Source organism: Anomaloglossus baeobatrachus, chromosome 8 (genome assembly GCF_048569485.1).
Source record: "Anomaloglossus baeobatrachus isolate aAnoBae1 chromosome 8, aAnoBae1.hap1, whole genome shotgun sequence".
NCBI lineage: Eukaryota > Metazoa > Chordata > Amphibia > Anura > Aromobatidae > Anomaloglossus > Anomaloglossus baeobatrachus.
This window is the reverse complement of record NC_134360.1, coordinates 244,699,730-244,725,033: the sequence shown is the minus strand read 5'-3', so window position 1 is coordinate 244,725,033 and position 25,304 is coordinate 244,699,730. Positions and strand designations below refer to the sequence as shown.

The window sequence follows — 25,304 nt, the reverse complement described above, 5'->3', positions numbered from 1 at the left end:
GGGGCCCAGGATGGGGGATATTATACTAATATGGGGAACATTATACCAAGAAGAGGGACATTATACTAAGAAGGGGCCCAAGATGGGGGATGTTATACTAATATGGGGAACATTGGACCAGGAAAAGAGATATTATAGTAAGAAGGGGCCCAGGATGGGGGATGTTATACTAATATAGGGAACATTATACCAGGAAAAGGGACATTATAACAAGACGTGGGCAAGGATGGGGGCTGTTATACCAGGAAAAGGGACATTATACCAAGAAGGGGCCCAGGATGGGGGATATTATACTAATATGGGGATTTTTATGCCAAGAAGAGGGACATTATACTAAGAAGGGGCCCAAGATAAGGGATATTATACTAATATGGGGAACATTATACCAAGAAGAGGAACATTATACCAAGAAGGGGTCCAGGATGGGGGATATTATACTAATATAGGGAACATTATACCAGGAAAACGGATATTATAGTAAGAAGGGGTCCAGGATGGGGGATATTATACTAATATGGGGAACATTATACCAAGAAGGGATCTAGGATGGGGGATATTATACTAATAAAGGGAACATTATACCAGGAAAAGGGACATTATAGTAAGAAGGGGTCCGGAATGTGAGATGTTATACTAATATGGGGAACATTATACCAAAAAAGGGACATTATAACAAGAAGGGGCCCAGGATGGGGGCTGTTATACCAGAAAAAGGGACATTATACTAGGAAAAAAAGAGATTATACCAAGAATGGGCCCAGGATGGGGGATATTATACTAATATGGGGAATATTATACCAAGAAGAGGGACATTATACCAAGAAGCAGCCCAAGATGGGGGCTGTTATACCAGGAAAAGGGACATTATACCAGGAAATGGGACATTACAGCAAGAAGGGGCCCAGGATGGGGGATATTATACTAATATGGAGAACATTATACCAGGAAAAGGGATATTATACCAAGAAGGGGCCCAGGATGGGCGATGTTATACTAACATGGGGAACATTATACCAGGAAAAGGGAAATTATACCCAGAAGAGGTCCAGGATGAAGGTCATTGTTATAGGAAGGGGGAAGATCTAGAAAAATGCTTGAGTTCCCCATTGACTTTCATTATATCCGGTACATGGGTCGTACCCGTTTGAGCATCCGACCTGCTCATTACAAGTACTGAGCACCCGAGCATGGTAGTGCCCGCTCATCACTAGTTACCAGTACGGAGCACCCGAGCATGGTAGTGCCCGCTCATCACAATTTACGAGTACTGAGCACCCGAGCATGGTAGTGCCCGCTCATCACTAGTTACGAGTACAGAGCACCCGAGCATGGTAGTGCCCGCTCATCACTAGTTACGAGTACAGAGCACCCGAGCATGGTAGTGCTCACTCATCACTAGTTACGAGTACAGAGCACCCGAGCATGGTAGTGCCCGCTCATCACTAGTTACATGTACAGAGCACCCGAGCATGGTAGTGCCCGCTCATCACTAGCTATAAGTACCGAGCACCCGAGCATGGTAGTGCCCGTTCATCACTAGTTACAAGTACCGAGCACCCGCGCATGGTAGTGCCCCCTCATCACTAGTTACAAGTACAGAGCACCCGAGCATGGTAGTGCCTGCTCATCACTAGTTACAAGTACTGAGCACCCGAGCATGGTAGTGCCCGCTCATCACTAGTTACCAGTACAGAGCACCCGAGCATGGTAGTGCCCGCTCATCACTAGTTACCAGTACTGAGCACCCGAGCATGGTAGTGCCCGCTCATCACTAGTTACCAGTACTGAGCACCTGAGCATGGTAGTGCCCGCTCATCACTAGTTACCAGTACTGAGCACCCGAGCATGGTAGTGTCCGCTCATCACTAGTTACCAGTACTGAGCACCCGAGCATGGTAGTGCCCGCTCATCACTAGTTACCAGTACTGAGCACCGGAGCATGGTAGTGCCCGCTCATCACTAGATACGAGTACAGAGCACCCGAGCATGGTAGTGCCCGCTCATCACTAGTTACCAGTACTGAGCACCCGAGCATGGTAGTGCCCGCTCATCACTAGATACGAGTACAGAGCACCCGAGCATGGTAGTGCCCGCTCATCACTAGTTACAAGTACAGAGCACCCAAGCATGGTAGTGCCCGCTCAACACTAGTTACGAGTACTGAGCACCGAGCATGGTAGTGCCCGCTCAACACTAGTTACCAGTACAGAGCACCCGAGCATGGTAGTGCCCGCTCATCACTAGTTACCAGTACTGAGCACCCGAGCATGGTAGTGTTCAAAGAGAAAATTAACCAACTAATAAAACTATATAATACATTATGTCTATAGTCCCAAAGATAACCACATTCATAAAAAATTTGGCCAGAGGCAGGGAATGTGGTAAAATAGCATAAGAACCTATAGTTATCCATTCATTGGCCTCAGCCATGTACAACAAGAGACTACTGATGCCAGTGATTGGCTGCAGTGGTCACACGTGTAGATGGCACTAATGTTGAATTATAAATGAGACCAGAATATCTACACAGTACTCAAGTCAGTGCTTCATAGAGAATAGATGACATGAGCTGCGTTTGACCCTAATTCTTATATATCCCCCTAAAGTCATGGTCGTTTATAGACTTCACTTTTGGTGGTTTTGTGTCTCGCATTCTTTCTGTGAACACTTTCTACTCCATTCACATCACCACTCATGCTCTTACCCCTCTGCCCATTAGTCCGTTGTTGAATGGCAGCCCAATGAAACTGAATGCGGCTTCTTGGATAAAGTATGGGTTGAGGATACGAATCTCATTTGGCTCCCGTGGTACCCGCGTGGCCACTGACTTCCAGAATCCGTCCGAGGCACTCTGATGATGAAACCAAAAAGAATTCATCCAGAAAAGCAAACTTTACTCCTGAGTCCTAGAACCTAAATCATTACTACGTCCTATAGAAATGCAATGTTTTATAGTAAATATCTTCTATAAGGCTACGTTCCCACGATCCGTGAAAGTTCAGTGAAGAAATTACAACAGGACCTTGGCCACATCCATTACAACTGGAATGAAAACCTCCGTTCTCTGCACTGAATGTGGAACCAAAAAAATGAATAAGATTAGTTTAGACACTTTACGGTAAAAGTACATTTATGTAGACCCTTAAATTAAGACGTCAATCAATATTGGTAACTCATCAGCAATATTGTAGCTGTGTAGTGTTTCATCCCAGCTCGGTTGCGTCCATACACTTTGAACGCTTCCGTTCTGCACAGTTATATCATGTGATACCAGTGTGACCAGTGACTACCAGTGCAGCGCGCGCTCTGCGGTGTACACAGGAAGTCAGAACCTCATTTCCTGTGAAGTAGCGGATGACATCACTGTCCATTTCTTGCAGCCCTCCGTACCCAGCATTACTATTCCTCAAAGAGGTCATTTCTGACTTATGTAAGAGAGGGATAGTATAATATGAGAGGCCATGAATAAGTGCAGAACTATAAAACTCTCCTGACACGTGGACTGGGAATATAATCTCCACTGTATTTCTATCAGATGCAGCTTTACACTTTTTCCCCTTGCCTTCTGCTTGTAAGATCTAGCAGAGAGAACCTGATCACAGAGGAGACACTGCTGAAGCTAGATCTGGCAGGAGCACTAATGACTTTACTGTAGAGCTGCATCACATAGGAGACACTGAGACTGCAGAGTGAGGGTGCATCACACAGGAGACACTGAGACTGCAGAGTGAGGGTGCATCACATAGGACACACCGAGACTGCAGAGTGAGGGTGCATCACATAGGAGACACTGAGACTGCAGAGTGAGGGTGCATCACACAGGAGACACTGAGACTGCAGAGTGAGGGTGCATCACATAGGACACACCGAGACTGCAGAGTGAGGGTGCATCACACAGGACACACAGACTGCAGAGTGAGGGTGCATCACACAGGACACACAGACTGCAGAGTGAGGGTGCATCACATAGGACACACTGAGACTGCAGAGTGAGGGTGCATCACATAGGACACACTGAGACTGCAGAGTGAGGGTGCATCACACAGGACACACTGAGACTGCAGAGTGAGGGTGCATCACACAGGACACACAGACTGCAGAGTGAGGGTGCATCACATAGGACACACTGAGACTGCAGAGTGAGGGTGCATCACATAGGACACACTGAGACTGCAGAGTGAAGGTGCATCACATAGGACACACACAGACTGCAGAGTGAGGGTGCATCACATAGGATACACTGAGACCGAAGAGTGAGGGTGCATCACACAGGACACACCGAGACTGCAGAGTGAGGGTGCATCACATAGGACACACTGAGACTGCAGAGTGAGGGTGCATCACATAGGATACACTGAGACCGAAGAGTGAGGGTGCATCACACAGGACACACTGAGACTGCAGAGTGAGGGTGCATCACATAGGAGACACTGAGACCGAAGAGTGAGGGTGCATCACATTGGGCACACAAAGACCAAAGAGTGAAGGTGCATCACATAGAAGACACAGACTGCAGAGTAAAGGTGTATCACCTAGGACACACAGACTACAGAGTGAGGGTGCATCACATAGGACACCCCGAGACCGAAAAGTGAGGCTGCATCACATACGACACATGAAACTGTAGAGTGAGGGTGCATCAAACAGGACACAGTAAGACTGAAAAGTGAGGCTGCATCATACAGGACACACAGACTGCAGAGTGAGGCTGCATCACACAGGACACACAGACTGCAGAGTGAGGGTGCATCACACAGGACACACAGACTGTAGAGTGAAGGTGCATTGCACAGAATATCCTGAAACTGCACTGTTAGACTGTATTCAAACGCTGCGTTTGTGCAGCATATTTTTTTGTGTGCATTTTTAAGTGTGGGGAAAAAAACAGAATTTTACAGCAGCTAAATAAATGAGATTTCTAAAATTCAAAATTCACACAATACGATTATTTTTCTTTGCGTTTTTTTTTTAAGCTGTGGTATATTTTTTTCTTCAATCCCAGCATGTCAATTCTTACAGTGCATTAGTTGCGTTTTTTTCACCCATTCAATTGAATGGGTAAAAAACACATTCAAATTGCATTAAAAAACTTAATGAAAAACTCTGTACTTATGTGAAAAAAATGCATTGGAACAATAGCACTGTATGAACATACCCTAAAGATGCATTACAGAACATATACTGAAATTCTGCAGTGTAAGGCTGCTTTACATAGGACATGCTGAAAGCAATGTAGCTTTGCAGCGCTGGGGTCCTGGGTTCAAATCCCACCAACGACAACATCTGGAAGGATTTTGTATGTTGTCCTCATGTTTGCGGGGGTTTCTTGCTGGCTCGACTGGAGGTGGGGAGGAGGGGGCAGCAACGCCGATGCAAGTGCTTATTTCAGTTGGATCTGCGTCTGAAGGAGGCACATTCAGCTGAAAAATATTGCAGCACAGAGACCCGCCGGGTCCCTGCACTGCAATACACACCGCCGGCCAAGTAGAGGCAGCTGACATCAGCGTGCATGTCACAGGTGGCGCATGGCATTGGTGTCCTGAACTGCCCATCACTGGCATGCCGAAGCAATTTGCCAGTTTCTGCAACAGCTTTAGAAGAGGATGTTGCGTGTCGTGGGAGAAGGTAGAAAGAATTGCTCATTTTTTTAACATTTCTTTAAGAGTGGCACAACAGGGACATTATTACTGAAAGGGCCCAGAATGGAGGACATTATACCATTATTTTGCACATTATACCAGGAAGGTGCCCAGGATGAAGGACAATATACTAGGAAGGCTCCCAGGATGAAGGACAATATACCAGGAAGGAGCCCAGAATGAGGAATAGTATTATTAGAAGGGGCCCAGGATGGGAAAGATTCAATTTGGAATGGGCCCAGGATGGAGGACATTATACAAGGAAGGAGCCCATGATGAGGGACATAATACCAGGAAGGGGCCCAGGATGAAGGACAATATACTAGAAAGGGGTCCAGGATGAAGGACAATGTACCAGGAAGGGGCCCAGAATGAGAGATAGTATTATTAGAAGGGGTCCAGGATGGGAACGATTCAATTTGGAATGGGCCCAGGATGGAGGACATTATACAAGGAAGGAGCCCATGATGAGGGACATAATACCAGGAAGGGGCCCAGGATGAAGGACAATATACTAGAAAGGGGTCCAGGATGAAGGACAATGTACCAGGAAGGGGCCCAGAATGAGGGATAGTATTATTAGAAGGGGTCCAGGATGGGAACGATTCAATTTGGAAGGGGCCCAGGATGGAGGACATTATACAAGGAAGAGGCCAGGCTGGAGGACATTATAGCAGGAATGGGCCCAGGATGGGGGAACTTTTTACTATAAGGGGACAAGAATGGGGACATTATTATAGAAAGGGGCCAAATTGGGAACATTACATTGGGGGTCGAACATATCTTGATAGGATCTTGAACGCTACAAGAGTCTATACAGCTAAAGAACATGCAGGTAGGAGCCTATACCCACATTTTGAACCGAGGCTTAATCAGGCTGGACCTAAAGCATTATCAGATTGATAGTCACACACTAAAGGGTGTTTTACACGTTGCGACATCGCTAACGAGATATCGTTGGGGTCACGGTGGTAGTGACACACATCCGGCCTCGTTAGCGAGATCGCAGCGTGTCACACCTCTGAGCGACCGTAAAAGTTTGCACAAGAGGGGAAAAATTGTTGGTCATGGAGAGCTCGTTCAAACACCAAATATTGTTTTCTGCTCAGTAGCGATGTGGTTCATCGCTTCTGCAGCAGCACACATCGCTGTGTGTGACACCGCAGCAGCGACAACCATCACCTTACCTCCGTCCACCGGAAAAGGAGGAAGGAAGGAGGTGGGCGGCATGTTCTGGCCGCTCATCTCCTCCCCTCCTTTTCTATTGGGCGGCGGTTCAGTGACGCTGCTGTGACGCCGCACGACCCGCCCCCTTAGAAAGGAGGCGATTCGCCGGCCACAGCGACGTCTGTGAGCAGGTAAGTGCGTGTGATGCTGCCGTAGTGATAATGTTCGCTACGGCAGTGATCACACAATATCGCACACACGACGAAGGCGGGTGCTATCGCGCGCAACATTGCTACCAATTGTTAGCGATGTCGCAGCGTGTAAAGCACCCTTAAGTCATTCACTATTGTGTCAAAATTTGATTAAAGTTTCTAATTTAAAGTTAAATTTCCAGTCCAAATGAGAAGAGTCTGTAATTACTGATTCATACCGGAGCCTCTGAATCACCCTCGCTGGCACAGGCACGTCTCTGTGCTGCGTCTCTTACCTCCCTCCAATTTCGGAGGTTTCTGGATCCTTCAGCCTCATGTGCACTGAGAATAGATCGGCTCCTTAAATCTTCTAAAACGTACTTTGTGACAACGATCATTGAAACGTTTCTTATTCTTCACTGCAACGTTGTTTCAAAAAACTGTCCAAACAAGCCGTCACCTTCACCCTACACCCTGACTTCTTGCTTTATAGTTTCATTTCCGCCAAACTCATAATGGAGGATTAACCGAGATGGATTGTATAAGATGGCAGGTTTATAAAGTGTGGGCCATAACAAAGTCAATGGCTTCTCTGTGCTGCAGACCACCAGAACTCGACTGGCACTGCTCCGAGATTTATATTAGCGGCACAAAAACACTCCGCAGCCTGGAACGCGCCTGATGCTGGAGACGTCCTTAAGAAACTAAGGTCGCATGCACCGGAGAATACTGCTGCGCATTTATTGGTAGAAACTCTCATAATCCACCAATTCAGCCTGCTAAAATATTAAGTGGGTGAATTAAGTATTGAACACGTTTCCAATTTTCTAAATAAATATATTTCTAAATATTCTATTGACATGAATTTCTCACCAGATGTCAGTAACCACCTGTTCAATCCACACACAGAATTGAAATCATAGATGTCCAAAAATTTAGTGATGTGTAATAATGAGAAATGACACAGGAAAAAAGTATTGAACACATTACTGAAATACACTTAATACTTTGTACAAAAGAATTTGATGGAGATGAATAGGGATGATTGAATACCTGAAATATTCGGCTTCGCAAATATTTTCTGAATAGGTCGCCACTATGTGAACATTCGATGCACAATGTAAATCTATGGGAAGCCCAAATAGTTTCGAATAGTTGTTATTCTGGTTTCTCATAGACTTAAGGATGCTTTACACGCTGCGACATCGCTAGCGATCTCGTTAGCGATGTGACACGCCAGATCGCAGATGCGATCTGCCGAGATCGCACATAGGTCGTTTTTATAGCGCTGGTCACATGGGCGATCTCGGCAGATCGCATCTGCGATCTGGCGTGTCACATCGCTAACGAGATCGCTAGCGATGTTGCAGCGCGTGTAAAGCACCCTTTACATTGCACATCGAATATTCACGAATAGTTGAAAAGCGGCGATTTATTCGGCAAATATTCGCGAAGCCGAATATTTGAGGTATTCGATCATCTCTAGAGATGAAGCTTCAAGATGCCTCTTGTATGGAGAAACCAGTCACATACATTGCTCAGGGGCCCTCTGCCATCCGATAGGTCCTCATAATGCACAATTCCACTTGTTTTGGAGATATAAATGGGCCCCCTTCACTGTTGAGCCCCTGCGTGGCTGCACAGCTTGCACCAATGATCTGTTTGCCCCTGCTCAGGCGTGATTTTGGGCCATTCTTCGGCACAAACACTCCTCATATCCTGCAGGTCCCGGCTTCTTCTATGAACTCTGAGCTTTAGTTCCTTCCATACATTTTCTATTGTCCGGTGATCATCTCGGCCATTTTAGCAACTTTATTTTCGTTCGCTTAAGAGAGTTTCCTTTACCGTGTGTTTGGGATCATTGTGTTGGTGAAATGTACACTCGCTACATCTTTATCATCTTGGTAGATGGCAGCAGATTTGTATCAAGAATGGCTTGGTACATTTCTCCATTCATCCACCCTTCAATCCTATGACATTTACCAGTGCCGTATGCTGAAAATCAGCCCCACACCATGATGTTCCCACCTCCACACTTCACTGTTGTTTGTGTTTTTGGGGTGATTTGCCTTTTGACCACCAAACGTGGTGCACACTATGGCACCCAAAGAATTACATTTTGGTCTCATCTGACCACACTATATTCTCCCAGTATTCACAGACTTATCTAAATGTTGTTAATCAAACTTTAAACGCACTTGAACTGCTTTTTGCTCAGCAATGGAGTCTTGCATAGTGAGCGTGCATACAGGAGCGTGCATACAGGGGCGTGCATACAGGGGCGTGCATACAGGGGCGTGCATACAGGGGCGTGCATACAGGAGCGTGCATACAGGAGCGTGCATACTGGAGCGTGCATACAGAAGAGTGCATACAGGAGAGTGCATACAGGAGAGTGCATACAGGAGAGTGCATACAGGAGCGTGCATACAGGAGCGTGCATACAGGAGCGTGCATACAGGAGCGTGCATACAGGGGCGTGCATAGTGAGCGTGCATACAGGGGCGTGCATACAGGGGCGTGCATAGTGAGCGTGCATACAGGAGCGTGCATACAGGGGCGTGCATACAGGGGCGTGCATACAGGGGCGTGCATACAGGGGCGTGCATACAGGGGCGTGCATACAGGGGCGTGCATACAGGGGCGTGCATACAGGAGCGTGCATACAGGAGTGTGCATACAGGAGCGTGCATACAGGAGCGTGCATACAGGAGCGTGCATACAGGCCATGGAAGGTGAATGCATTACTTATTGTTTTCTTTGAAACAATCGTACCTGTTGATTCCAGGTCTTTCTGTAGCTCTGCCTTGGTGGTTCTTATCTCTTGGACAACTCTTCTGATAATTCTAATCACTCTGAAATCTTGCGGGGAGCACCTGATCACTGCCGGTTTATGGTGATATTGTTTATTTCTACTTCTGGACTATGACCCCCAATAATGTTCACTGAATAATTCAGTAATTTAGAATCTCTTCTATACCCAATGCCATCAGTATGTTTTACACAACAATAACGTTAAAAAAGGTCTTGAGACAGCTCACTGGTTTTACACATCACGAGATGTTTCTTGTGTGGCATCTTGGTAATGAGAAACCTTTTTTATAAGCGATCAGTTGAACCAGCTGATATTATTTTTCAACTAAGAGGCAGGATTGCTTTCTAATTACTGATAGATTTCAGCTGGTGTCATGACTTTTAATGTTTTTTTTGCACTTTTCATTCTGCATGTGTTCAATACCTTTCCCCTGTGTCATTTCTAATGTACACATTACTTCATTTATGGACATCTATGATTTGATTTCTTTGCGCCTGTGTGGATTGGATGGGTTGTTACTGACATCTGATGAGAAATTCATGTAAATAGTGCCTATGGAAATATATTTTCTTAGAAAATTGGTGACATGTTCAGTACTTATTTTGCTCGCTGTATGTGCACTTTTGCAACCAATGTGTCTTCTTGGTTACAGATGCAAACAATCACTGTATAATTTGTCATACTTAACCCTCCTTATTCAATCCCAATATTCTAGTACCTATAGTTCTCAAGCAGAGCAGGCGTAGAGACTATGGTAGCAAATGACAGGGTGTGTTTGTGTTCTGAAAGAGCCGTAGACACAGATTTTTAATTAAAACTCTTTGTAAAAGTTGCTTTTGCAACTTTATATTCATTAAAGGCTTACACAAATTGTTTGCTAATGTCTACACACCCCTTACTGTGACTTTATTGGCAATTTTGTTTGGGTGCACATCAGCTTTAAAATAACTCATGGAAAATGTCTATTAGCACACGTGGCGGGGTTTTGTTGTTTTTTTGTTTTTTTTTTCAGTTTTTTTCATGCAATTTTTCTTGCAGATTTTAATCAATACTGCAGGGAAAAAACACATCCCAGTAAAGTCTATGACAATCGTGACTTGTTGTGTGCGCACGTTGCTTCTTTTTTCCTTGCAGATTTTGTTGCTGAAAATAGAAGCGTGTCAATTATTTCTGCGTTTTTTTCCTATGTTTCGATCATCCCCTGCAATGCTTTATCACTACAGTGGATTATAGCGCAGCACTTTGCCTCACACACCGTGCACACAGCCTGGTGTGTGAGGCTCTCCATAGCTCAGTAACCCAGGGTTATCATAGTGATGAACCAGGGTTACTATGGCAGCGATCGGGTCCCTGTGATCGCATTACAGGGATCCAATCGCCAGGGAGAGGTAAGAGATTCCTCTCCCTGCCTCCTGAATGCTGCGACTGCATTGATTGCAGCATTCAGGTGGTTAAACTGCCGTAAGCACTCCAAAGAGTGAGAGTCGGGCCCCTTCTGTAACATCAGATGAAGACCCAGCGGCGATCTTGGGGGTACAGCGCCTGAACACCCGCGATTGCCATAACTAAAAAAAAAAGCACAAAAAAGCAGGAAAAAATGCAAGTAAAAAAACACGCAAACGCAATAAAAAAGGTGCATTTTTCCTGGCAAAACATGCTTATGTGCAAAAAAGAAGCACATAAAAAAGCAACATGTGCACATAGCCTTATACTGTATTTCTTGATTATATTCACCCTAAAATTCAGTTTAGTGCATAAATAGTTCCTAGTACAAAAATGTAAATTCTCCAGCAACAAATTCCTTAAAAGCTTGAATTTATTAGAAAAATGTATAAAATCACATCATTCAATGCGCAGAAAAAGTGCATTGTTTCTGCGCATTGAATGATCTGATTTTATACATGTTTCTAATAAATTCAAGCTTTTAAGGGGTTTGTTGCTGGAGAATTTCCACTTTTGTACATATTGAAGTGGTGAGCATGTCCAGGGCTCCCGGGCAATAATCTTCAAAACCGGTGAGCGAAAAAATGGTGTTTTTTTCATTTTTTAAATATTTCCTAGGTTATTTTTTTAAAATTTTTTGTTCTTTCTGATTACTGAGATCTTTTACATCTCGGAGTAAGGTGCAAATCTGATTTCTTAATGGTCAAGTATAAAAACGAATACAGTGGAACCTTGGATTAAGAGTAACTTGGTTTCAGAGCATTTTGCAATTTTTTGATTTAAGAGCAATGCTTTGCAATAAGAGCAAATACTCACCATGCACACGTCCGGTTCTGTCCTTTCACCGCGCTCTGATCCGCTCTGGAGGTAACTTTCTGTACATATGTACTGTACACAGTATACCATTGTACAGTACAGTATATACCATATAGCATGTGTATCAAGTTGCATTTGTGGATACAGTATTGTAATGTCGTCTGCTAACCAGTGCAGCACATTGCTTATACCGTACCTCTCACACACCAACAATTGTATTGTAAGCTAATGTGCAGTTTAATTTGTTTTATATGTTTTTTACTGTACAGTGTTTTGTATTAGTGACTGTAATAGTTTTATATGAATACAGAACATTATTTTGTATTACTGTAATAAGTTTGTATAAATACAGTAAATATTTTTGGGTTGTGGAACAAATTATCTGCGTTTCAATTATTGCCTATGGGAAAATTCGCTTTGATATAAGAGCACACTCCCAGAGCCAATTATGCTCGTAATCCAAGGTTCCACTGTATTCTGTTTATCCAAACAGATACATTGTTGCGCAAAGAGACGAAATCTGGAAAGTGTGCGCCAGAAAAATGAGGCGTGAACGTGTCCAGTGCATGGATCCAGTCCATCCGGCCATGTGGACACATAATATAAGGGTAAGTCTATGGGGGTCAGTCACATCTGCACTCACACAGCCAATGTTATCCATGTAACAGTAAGGCTATGTGCGCACGTCGCGTAAAAACATGCAGTTACGCTGCGCTTTGTAGCGCAGCGTAACTGCATGCGTCCTGCGTCCCCTGCACAGTCTATGGAGACTGTGCAGGGGCCGTGCGCACGTGGCGTTTAAGAGCGCAGCGCTTCGGCTACTGCCGAAGCGCTGCGCAAAAAGAAGTGACATGTCACTTCTTTCCTGCGCTTTGCCGGCAGCTCCTGCTCTGTCTATGGCAGGAGCTGCAGGCAGAGCGCATGGAATCGGCGCTCACTACGGACATTTCTGCAGCGATCTAAAGCGCACATGTGCTCTTCAGATCGCTGCAGAAATTTCTGCAGGGCTTGTACGCAACGTGCGCACATAGCCTAAGGCTACTTTCACACATCAGTTTTCTGCATTCAGGCACAATCCTTTTTTTTCCTGATCCAAAAGATCCGGCAAAAAAATGTAAAACCGTATCCACCGGATCCGGTTTTTAACGGATCCATTATGCCGGATGCGTAAAAAAACGGATCCGTTTTGCATCCGTTTTTGCATCCGTTTTGTCCGTTTTTTTGAAGGATCAGTTTTTTTAATTAATTTGGTGCATGCGCAGTTTACAAAAACAGATCCGGCAGCCGCATCCATTTTTTACCGCATTGCGCCGGATCCGGCGTCCATAGGCTTTCATTGTAAAACACGCCGTATCGCGCCCGATCCAGCGCGATGCGGTTTTTTTGCCGGACAAAAAAACGTTGCAAGACACGTTGCCTCCGGCTGCCGCTTTAATTAATTTTGCTGCATCCGGAAAAAAACGGATGCAACGCAAAGCCATCAGGTACAATCCGGTAACAACGCAAATCTATGGGGATAAAACAGATGCGGTACCGGATCCGTTTAACCAGTTTTTTTCCGGATTGTACCTGATGGAAAAAAACTGATGTGTGAAAGTAGCCTTACGCGGATGGTTTCGAATGAATGAATGAAGCTTGACCACGAGAACATCTTGTGTCAGAAATGTATTCCAGAATCTCCGAAGATTCCGTATGCATCGGATCCGCTCCGTCTATATTACATGCTGCCCGCACATCAGATGCCATTTTCAATCAGTGAGGGTCCCTTTAACAATTGTGGTATGCCGGAGCGTTGACACGTGAGCGGACGGGTCATTCAGCCAACGATGATGATGTCACTTACAGTAATTGCTGGGAATCGTAGCCTCATTGTAACTTCTTGCTTTCTCATATTGCCTCAATGTTGAAACATTTTTGGCTTCGGATCTGATACTCTCGTTTTCTCTGGGTGAGATCCTCTTTTTCCTGTCTGTAGCGTGTCCACAGAGTTCAGACACACGCCCAAAGGTGGTGCAATTATAGCTGTGAGACTTGGGATTTTATATATGACGTCCTCGGATTGTGCGGTTTGCTCTCTGCAATTAGCCGTTCATTAGCTTCTATTTATAATGCCGGCGTCGGATGACTGCTTTACTCATTATTGTTTGAGCAAAGCAAAACGTCAGGAGGTGAGCAAATATAGCGGTTAACAGAGGGTGCAGCAAAAAAAAAAAGCACGGCACTGACAGAGCAAACACAATCCGTACTGGCAGCAAGAAAGCAAAGAGAGCAGGAAATAGTGACAGTATGTGAGGAATGAGGAGAGACCTCAGATGACCCCGAAACTCGGGAAAGCGAGAAGATGAAGTGATCAAGATGATTGGATTCTGGAAATTGAGCAAAGACAGAAGCAGCAACTAAATGGACGTATGCAGAGACGGGCGAAGCAAGGGAAAGGCAGAAACACTGTTATTTCCCTGACCTGAAATGCGTCGTATATCAGTGATGTGGCCTTAATGGAAAAATACATAAATGTATAATTAAAAATTGTAGATCAGCTAGCTTCTTGAGTCTGTTCTAACTTATAAAGGAGAATTCGAGGAGGGGACCCCCTTTGCTCAAATACAGCATATAGACAGCGGATGTATTGATGATACACCTTTAACCCATTCCTGGCATTAGATGTACAGGTGCGTCCAATGTGAAGTTCCCATCACACAGCCAAAATCTTCCTTTAACAACATTAAGTGGAGTTGAGTTCCGCTTTGCTGCTGTTAACCACTTAGATGCTGCTGTTAGCCACTTAGATGCTGCTGTTTGCCCCTTAGATGCTGCTGTTCGCCACTTAGATGCTGCTGTTCGCCACTTAGATGCTGCTGTTAGCCACTTAGATGCTGCTGTTAGCCACTTAGATGCTGCTGTTCGCCACTTAGATGCTGCTGTTCGCCACTTAGATGCTGCTGTTAGCCACTTAGATGCTGCTGTTAGCCACTTAGATGCTGCTGTTAGCCACTTAGATGCTGCTGTTAGCCCCTTAGATGCTGCTGTTTGCCCCTTAGATGCTGCTGTTTGCCCCTTAGATGCTGCTGTTTGCCCCTTAGATGCTGCTGTTTGCCCCTTAGATGCTGCTGTTAGCCACTTAGATGCTGCTGTTAGCCACTTAGATGCTGCTGTTAGCCACTTAGATGCTGCTGTCAGTCTCTGACACCGGGGGACACGCCGTTCCATGTTTCCATCAGCCCGCCCATGACTTATTAATACACAGACAAGCAAAAAGGGTAACAATGTTTTGAACTTTTGACTTTCAGGCTCCAAAAACAAAATAAATAAATGTAAAAATTAGAATCAATCCCCTTGTTCCCAATTAAGATTAAAGATATTAAAGGAGTCGTCCTGTCTAAATCCATACGTCTATAGTCACTTTATCGCATACACTGTGAGGATTTACATCAAGTAACTACAGACTTATGGATTTAGACTGGATGCAAAATAATTAATTAGTAAAGAAGAAAAAAATGTAAACGTTAAAATTGCGTTTTTTGGACACTGCAACTTCCCCAAAACATTCATGAAGACGAGATAAAAATGTAAAATACATCCCAGCTCCACACATTTTGGCATAGCTACCATGTTTCCCCCAAAAAATAAGACCTACCCTGAAAATAAGCCCTAGCAGGAATTTTCAGCCTATTTGGAGTATGCTTAAAATATAGGCTCTACACCAAAAAAAAGCCCTAGTTGCGGTTCAATAATAAAGTGTCTAGTCAGCTCAAAAAGTTAAAGAATACAGCAGGACCCTTCACTAAAGAAAGCAGAAACCCCCCAAAAGAGAGAAGACACCCCCGAAAGAAAGACGACAGCCCCAAAAGAGAGACGACAGCCCCAAAAGAGAGACGACAGCCCCAAAAGAGAGACGACAGCCCCAAAAGAGAGACGACAGCCCCAAAAGAGAGACGACAGCCCCAAAAGAGAGACGACAGCCCCAAAAGAGAGACGACAGCCCCAAAAGAGAAACGACAGCCCCAAAAGAGAGACGACAGCCCCAAAAGAGAGACGACAGCCCCAAAAGAGAGAAGACAGCCCCAAAAGAGAGAAGACAGCCCCAAAAGAGAGAAGACAGCCCCAAAAGAGAGAAGACAGCCCCAAAAGAGAGAAGACAGCCCGAAAAGAGAGACGACAGCCCCAAAAGAGAGACGACAGCCCCAAAAGAGAGAAGACAGCTCCCCCCCACAAAAAAAATGCATGTACGTGCTTCCTCTGCTACAACGCTGTGCATGTACGTGCTTCCACTGCTACGACGCTGTGCATGTACGTGCTTCCCCTGCTACGACGCTATGCATGTACGTGCTTCCCCTGCTACGACGCTGTGCATGTACGTGCTTCCACTGCTACGACGCTATGCATGTACGTGCTTCCCCTGCTGCGACGCTATGCATGTAAGTGCTTCCTCTGCTACAACGCTGTGCATGTACGTGCTTCCACTGCTACGACGCTGTGCATGTACGTGCTTCCCCTGCTACGACGCTGTGCATGTACGTGCTTCCCCTGCTACAACGCTGTGCATGTACGTGCTTCCACTGCTACGACGCTGTGCATGTACGTGCTTCCTCTGCTACGACGCTGTGCATGTACGTGCTTCCACTGCTACGACGCTGTGCATGTACGTGCTTCCCCTGCTACGATGCTGTGCATGTACGTGCTTCCCCTGCTACGACGCTGTGCATGTACGTGCTTCCACTGCTACGACGCTGTGCATGTACGTGCTTCCCCTGCTACGACGCTGTGCATGTACGTGCTTCCTCTGCTACGACGCTGTGCATGTACGTGCTTCCCCTGCTACGACGCTGTGCATGTACGTGCTTCCCCTTCTACGACGCTGTGCTTGTACGTGCTTCCTCTGCTACGAAACTGTGCATGTACGTGCTTCCCCTGCTACGACGCTGTGCATGTACGTGCTTCCCCTGCTACGACGCTGTGCATGTACGTGCTTCCCCCTGCTACGACGCTGTGCATGTACGTGGTTCCCCTGCTACGACGCTGTGCATGTACGTGCTTCCCCTGCTACGACGCTGTGCATGTACGTGCTTCACCTGCTACGACGCTGTGCATGTACGTGCTTCCTCTGCTACGACGCTGTGCATGTACGTGCTTCCCCTGCTACGACGCTGTGCATGTACGTGCTTCCCCTGCTACGACGCTGTGCATGTACGTGCTTCACCTGCTACGACGCTGTGCATGTACGTGCTTCCCCTGCTACGACGCTGTGCATGTACGTGCTTCCCCTGCTACGACGCTGTGCATGTACGTGCTTCCCCTGCTACGACGCTGTGCATGTACGTGCTTTCTCGCTACGACGCTGTGCATGTACGTGCTTCCCCTGCTACGACGCTGTGCATGTACGTGCTTCCCCTGCTACGACGCTGTGCATGTACGTGCTTCCCCTGCTACGACGCTGTGCATGTACGTGCTTCCCCTGCTACGACGCTGTGCATGTACGTGCTTCCCCTGCTGCGACGCTGTGCATGTACGTGCTTCCCCTGCTACGACACTGTGCATGTACGTGCTTCATCTGCTACGACGCTGTGCATGTACGTGCTTCCCCTGCTACGACGCTGTGCATGTACGTGCTTCCCCTGCTACGACGCTGTGCATGTACGTGCTTCCCCTGCTACGACACTGTGCATGTACGTGCTTCTCCTGCTACGACACTGTGCATGTACGTGCTTCATCTGCTACGACGCTGTGCATGTACGTGCTTCCCCTGCTACGACGCTGTGCATGTACGTGCTTCCCCTGCTGCGACGCTGTGCATGTACGTGCTTCCCCTGCTGCGACGCTATGCATGTACGTGCTTCCCCTGCTACGACGCTGTGCATGTACGTGCTTCCCCTGCTACGACGCTGTGCATGTACGTGCTTCCCCTGCTACGACGCTGTGCATGTACGTGCTTCCCCTGCTACGACGCTGTGCATGTACGTGCTTCCCCTGCTACGACACTGTGCATGTACGTGCTTCTCCTGCTACGACACTGTGCATGTACGTGCTTCATCTGCTACGACGCTGTGCATGTACGTGCTTCCCCTGCTACGACGCTGTGCATGTACGTGCTTCCCCTGCTACGACGCTGTGCATGTACGTGCTTCCCCTGCTACGACGCTGTGCATGTACGTGCTTTCTCGCTTTCTCACGTAGCCCGGTATTTTCACAGATCACAATGTTGATGAATTAAAGTGACCGCTGTCATTTCGCTGAGTGCACGGTCATACATCAACCAGCAGGCTCCTGTGACCGCGTCACACACCGCCCTTATCTCAGACATCAGTGGCACGATGGCTCTTTCCGAAAATTCCACCAATTCCCATGTCCATTCATCCTAAAGCAGGAACAGAGGTCGCCAACCCCGGCCCTTGCTCAATCCATGAGATTAAAATACAAGAGAGAAGCTTCATAAATTGCCCATTTGTGTCCAGATGCGTCGGCAGTCTGCGAAACGCAGCCAAGAAACACAACGAAAAAGCAACGTCTGAGACTCTCCAGAAGCCTCCGTCACTCCGTGACATTTCTTGGTGTGGTCTGAATGACGAGGGTGAGGTGGCAATGCCCAGACACTCCACTCTTCTTGCATTTTGTCAGAAGTTTCCATTCAATGAGTAAAAGGAAATAAAATTACAAGGCAATTCCAAAAAAACATAAAAAAAAAGTAAAAAATAGGAATTCCGGGAAATAGATAAATGTTATATTTAGGAGGTTCTGTTCTGTTAGTGACGAGAATGTGACTAAGGGGTCATTCACACTTGGTGTTTGTTGTCTGGGTGCGGAGACGTCCTACTTTGCTCCGATTTGCGTCACTCATTTAAGTGAATTGGTCGCCCCAAAAAAAATGGATAATGCCCGGATGACTCGTTATTAACTCACTGGTGACTAAGGGAAATTTGGGAAATCTCCATCATTTGATTTTTTGCATTAGAGAAAGCGGGAGAAGAAGAATGGTAAAAACAAACCCACGATCCAAACCAAAAATGAAAGAAAGATCCGGCACACTGCTGGATAAACGGTCCGGATTTCTTTTTGCAGAAGTAAAAACATGCATGTAAATAAGACATAGCGAAGCGATATTTACACTTTGTTTCATTTTTTATAGTTTACACCATTGTCCAATAAGGAACAAAAACTGGATGAATTTGCAAATCCTGGTCCAAACTCCGAAAAGCCCCGGTGATGCCAAGTCCTGCTGTTCCTCCATAAAATTTGTTTTATTCACCAAAAGTGCCTGAAAAAACGCTGTTGGATTTTTGTTGAGTGTTTTTTTTTTTTACGTATAGTTCCATAGCACCAACCAGACCACAGTATATATATATATATGGAGGCTTAATTGCACCAACCAAAATTATGACACCAAAAAATTATGTGCAAGCCAAGTAGTAAAAGCATATAATTTTATTACATTAAATATCCAAAATATACAAACAATGGATCAGCCCAGAAGGACGGATGATATAATGGGAGGCATAGGGCACTTGTTATAGAGTACCGAATTATCCAAAAACAGGTAATGCCTATTAAATTACGAGCAGTCAAATTGGCTACTGCCCCATAGAGTGATTATAATAATTACAAGTATATCTGTATACAAAAGATCTACGAGACTGCAACCAAAAGCAGCATAAATACATTGTATGAAAGGCAATTACCAATGGATCCGGGAGAGTAATAGTGTCACAGCCGCCCACCAACACACTGACGCGCGTTTCGCACCCCCAAGGTGCTTCGGACCAGGTAACCCTGGACGAAGCACCTTGGGGGTGCGAAACGCGCGTCAGTGTGTTGGTGGGCGGCTGTGACACTATTACTCTCCCGGATCCATTGGTAATTGCCTTTCATACAATGTATTTATGCTGCTTTTGGTTGCAGTCTCGTAGATCTTTTGTATACAGATATACTTGTAATTATTATAATCACTCTATGGGGCAGTAGCCAATTTGACTGCTCGTAATTTAATAGGCATTACCTGTTTTTGGATAATTCGGTACTCTATAACAAGTGCCCTATGCCTCCCATTATATCATCCGTCCTTCTGGGCTGATCCATTGTTTGTATATTTTGGATATTTAATGTAATAAAATTATATGCTTTTACTACTTGGCTTGCACATAATTTTTTGGTGTCGTATAGTTCCATAGGTTGAAAAAAAGACTTCAGTCCACCATGTTCACATTTGTTACATTTTTGTAACTAAGGCTATGTGCGCACTAGAAATGTGAAGTTTCTCAAGAAAATTTCTTGAGAAACTTCTGGGAGTGAAAGATTTCCGGACCTCCGGAAAAAATCCGCACCAAATCCGCATGCGAATTTGCCGCGGATTAGCCGCGATTTTCCCGCAGGTGGTTTCCTGCGGATTTTGCAGGCTGTACTGCCGAAATCCGCAGGGTACCTGCGGAAAAGAATTGACATGCTCATTTTCTCAAGAAATTCTTCTCAAGGAAATTTCTTGAGAAAAATCCGCACAGTGCGCACAGCTATTTTTTATTCTCATAGAATTTGCTGGGAAATGTCTGCACAAAGATTTCAGACATTTCTCAAGAAATTTCCGCGGCAAATCCGCGGGTAAAACGCACTAGTGCGCACAGAGCCTTAGTCATCTATAACCGACAATGTTGTGTGCACTGAGGAAATCATCCAACTCTTTTTTAAAAGTTGTTATAGTGTCTGCCATTACTACCTCACAGTCTGACTGCTCTAATTGTAAATAACCCTTTCCTCTAACTGTAAAGAACTCTTCCCTCTAACTGTAAAGAACCCTTCCCTCTAACTGTAAAGAACTCTTCCCGCTAACTGTAAAGAACCCTTTCCGCTAACTGTAAAGAACCCTTCCCTCTAATTGTAAAGAACCCATCCCTCTAACTGTAAAGAACTCTTCCCTCTAACTGTAAAGAACCCATCCCTCTAACTGTAAAGAACTCTTCCCTCTAACTGTAAAGAACTCTTCCCTGTAAAGAACCCGTCCCTGTAAAGAACCCGTCCCTCTAATTGTAAAGAACCCTTCCCTGTAAAGAACTCTTCCCTCTAACTGTAAAGAACCCGTCCCTGTAAAGAACCCTTTCCTCTAACTGTAAAGAACCCTTTCCTCTAACTGTAAAGAACCCTTCCCTGTAAAGAACCCTTCCCTCTAACTGTAAACTGTAACTTACTTCTTACTATAAAGAACCCTTTCCTCTAACTGTAAAAAACCCTTTCTTATTTAGCTGCTGGAATCACCTTTTTCCCACCTATAGCGAGTGCCCTCTTCCATTGGAAGGAATAAGTCATGTGCCAGTCCTTTATATTGACCACACATGTATCTATACATATAAATGAGATCTCCTCTGAGACGTCTTTTTTGTAAGCTAAACATAGCTAACTTTCCTTCCTCTCATCCATCTTTCTCATTGCTTCACTCTATGGGTGAAAAGTGCAGTAAAGATGCCGATAAGATTGAAATGACACAGATTTAAAAAACGCTGTCGTTTTCCAATACAGTAAGGAGAAAAAATAAACCCAAAGAGCGTGCATCAAATTTCTGAAATGTCATAGCTTTGCTGGCACTGTAAGGGCTCAGGTACATGGATGTATTTTTGGTACGAGTACAATCTAACAAAACATTTAATCACACGTAAAATCATAGAATTCTATGATTCTAAGCGCGATCTGATGTTTTGTCGAATTTTGACCAAAGCTATTTTATGGGGCCATGCACAAGTCGCAGCGTGTCCGATATTGACCCAATGTTTGGATTGCACTTGGCCATGCAAGTCTATGGGTGCTTGGAAAACATCGGATCCTAAATGGATCAGTTATTTTATGGGGACGTGCACAAGTCGTGGCATGTCCCAGATTGATCTGATATTTAGATTGCATTGTTTTAACTGCCCATCGGTTAAAACCGTACAATCCAAATATCAAATATGCAAGTCTAGGGGTGAGTGGAAAACATTGGCTCGTGCACGGACCAAAGTTATTTTATTGGGCCGTGCATAAGTCGCAGCGTGTCTGAGATTAATCTGATATTTGGATTGCTCTTGGCCATGCAAGTCTATGGATGCTTGGAAAAAAATCGGACTGCACTTTGATATCAAAGTGCACTCCGATTTTCATGCAATGACACAATGGAGAAGATGGAGACATTTTTTTTCTCCATCTTTTGCTCATCTGAGAAAATCAGTTCCAACTCATCAGTGTGATTTGCATAATCAGCCCGATTGTCTTGGATTCGAGAATACATGATGGGGTCGCTCAGTGGTTAGTACTGCAGTCCTGTGGTCGCTCAGTGGTTTGTACTGTAGTCCTGTGGTGGCTCAGTGGTTAGTACTGCAGTCCTGTGGTGGCTCAGTGGTTAGCATGGGTCCTGGGATCAAATCCCGACAACTCTGCAAGGAGTTTGTATGTTGTCCCCGTGCTTGCGTGGGATTCCTCCAGATTCTCCGGTTTCCGCCCACACTCCAAAAACTTACTGATAGGGACTTTAGATTGTGAGCCCCAATAGGGACAGTGTTGCCAATGTATGTAAAGAGCTGAGGAATATTAGCGCTACATAGAAAAATAAAGATCGGTCGCACCCTCCCTAAAAAGCAAAAAAATAAAGATCGGTCGCACCCTCCCTAAAAAGCAAAAAAATAAAGATCGGTCGCACCCTGCCTAAAAAGCAAAAAAAAAAATCAAGATCGGTTGCACCCTGCCTAAAAAGCAAAAAAATAAAGATCGTCTGCACCCTTCCTAAAAGGCAAAAAAATAAAGATCGTCCGCACCCTGCCTAAAAAGCAAAAAAATCAAGATCGGTCGCACCCTGCCTAAAAAGCAAAAAAATAAAGATCGGTCGCAGCCTCCCTAAAAAGCAAAAAAATAAAGTTCGTCGCACACTGCCTAAAAAACAAAAAAATAAAGATCGTCTGCACCCCTGCCTAAAAAGCAAAAAAATCAAGATCGTCTGCACCCTGCCTAAAAAGCAAAAAAATCAAGATCGGTCGCACCCTGCCTAAAAAGCAAAAAAATAAAGATCGGTCGCAGCCTCCCTAAAAAGCAAAAAAATAAAGTTCGTCGCACACTGCCTAAAAAAACAAAAAAATCAAGATCGTCTGCACCCCTGCCTAAAAAGCAAAAAAATCAAGATCGTCTGCACCCTGCCTAAAAAGCAAAAAAATCAAGATCGTCTGCACCCTGCCTAAAAAGCAGATTTTATTTACCATAAACCCCCTTTTTTTTTTTTTTTTTTTAAAGCTGCACAAACGGAATATGTGAACATAGCCCAATATCTTAGTGAATGTAGCATTTTGTTCAGGGCTACAAAAATCTATGTACTCAACAACCCTACTGGCAGCCATGCTGTCCTCTTATATTGAGTGCGGATGGATTGGGCACATTTCTACATTTCTTAGGCTATGCGCGCACGTTGCGTACTAGCCCTGCAGAAATTTCTGCAGCGATCTGAACAGCACACGTGCGCTTCAAATCGCTGCAGAAAATGTCCGTAGAGAAAAAAAAAAAGCCGATTCCATGCGCTCTGCCTGCAGCTCCTGCCATAGACAGAGCGAGGACTGCAGGCAAAGCGCACGGAAGAAGTGACATGTCACTTCTTAGAACGTGCGCTTCGGGCAGCAGCCGAAGCGCTGCGCTCTAATACGCCACGTGCGCACGGCCCCTGCATAATCTCCATAGATTATGCAGGGGACGCAGGACGCATGCAGTTACGCTGCGCTTTGTAGCGTGTAATTACGCTACGTGCGCACATAGCCTTACATGTAGCACCAGTATAGACTTGGAGTGCGGTCCCATCAGGATCAGTATACAGATGTTAAATGTCGGGTTTGGAACTCAAGTTTGATCACTTTTTGTGTTTTGTTTTTGGATTCCATTAATGTAAACTAACCCAAAACAAAAATCGTAGGCGTCACTCGAAAGTCAAGCTTGGGTTGATAGATAGCACTAAATCAGTGCGTCCTGCGCTCGCCTATCGTGACCACATAATCCTCCGCAGACTCCGCTCATATCAGGCACTCACCACTTTCTCCTTGTAAACAATGTATTTCAGCCACTTGAAATCTTGCCACTTGAATCCCGCCAGGACGAAGAGTGAATCTTTCTCGTATTGTTCAAGTTTCTGAATGGCTCCTTCAGGATATGTAATTCTCAGCGTCGTTTTACTCCCGACGTCCTTTTCGAACCCTTTGACTGGCGCAGAATTTAATCTAAAACAGAATGAAAACTTTTTTTTTTGTGACCGGTCGAATTAATATCTAAATATATAAATGAATGTCTTGAGGACTTACCGAACCACAACCTCGTACTCGTCAATTTTAGATCCCAGAGATTTGTTGGCGAGCACCCCTCCGTTCCCCACGATGATGCATCGCCGACAGTTCAGGCTGAGGAAAACCAGACATAAGAATCAGGTTCATATAGATCCTCGGAAGAAAAAAAGATAACAAATGATTGATCCATTATATCCGGAGAGAAGAGGGTCCTCACTACATCCCTCAGTGTGTAATGTAAAAACGGATGACCACATTCTTTAAGATGTTAATCCCTTTCCAACATGGCGATTTCTCTTTTTTATTTTTGCTTTTTCATTTTTTACTCCCTTTCTTCTAAGAGCCATATGAGGACTTATTTCTGCAAGATAAGTTATTTTTATCATGTGACCTACTGGAAAAAGTGAGAAAAAACGTCCAAGTGCAGCAAAATTGCAAATAAAAAGTGCAAATATGCAAATGCTTTTTGGGGGTTTTGCGTTAATGGTGTTCATTGTACTGTAAATATTACCTGGCAATATGATTCTCCTGATCAGTACAATTACATAATTTACGAATTATGAAGGTATATCTGTCACCAAGTTTTTGTGACCGAATCTGAGAGCAGCATAATGTAGGGACAGAAATCCTGATTCCAGTGATGTGTCACTTACTGCACTGCTTCGTGTACTTTTTATAAATCATTGTTTTATCAGCAGGAGATTATCATTACAGGACTAGTAAACCTGTGGCGATATAACCCCACCACTGATTGGTAGCTTTCTGCCTATGCACAGTGGACATAAAAAGCTGTCAATTAGTAGTGTTATCTGCACTGGCTAACAGTAACAGGAAAGGGCTCCAATGCAAGAACAGTATATGGGCCCCTTACAGTCCAAGTGTTCTGTCTGATGGGAGCTGCTGGCTGTTTTGGATAGATTAGTGGGCCTTTTACCCCTTGTACCCCCGTGCAGCTGCAAAGGTTGCCCCAGTG

The 25,304-nt window shown here is 44.9% G+C and overlaps 1 protein-coding gene across 5 annotated transcripts in view; it reads right to left on the bottom strand.

The window, feature by feature from the left end:
- Positions 1-25,304, bottom strand: part of ST3GAL3 (ST3 beta-galactoside alpha-2,3-sialyltransferase 3) — a 363,061-nt gene that overhangs the window by 10,144 nt on the left and 327,613 nt on the right. For all 5 annotated transcript variants that reach the window (XM_075320480.1, XM_075320479.1, XM_075320481.1 and 2 more), the window contains 3 exons: positions 24,350-24,445; positions 24,082-24,268; positions 2,705-2,851 (listed from right to left, as the gene is read on the bottom strand). In XM_075320480.1, the coding sequence (XP_075176595.1) occupies positions 2,705-2,851; positions 24,082-24,268; positions 24,350-24,445 (430 nt within the window). The remainder of the gene's footprint in view (positions 1-2,704; positions 2,852-24,081; positions 24,269-24,349; positions 24,446-25,304) is intronic.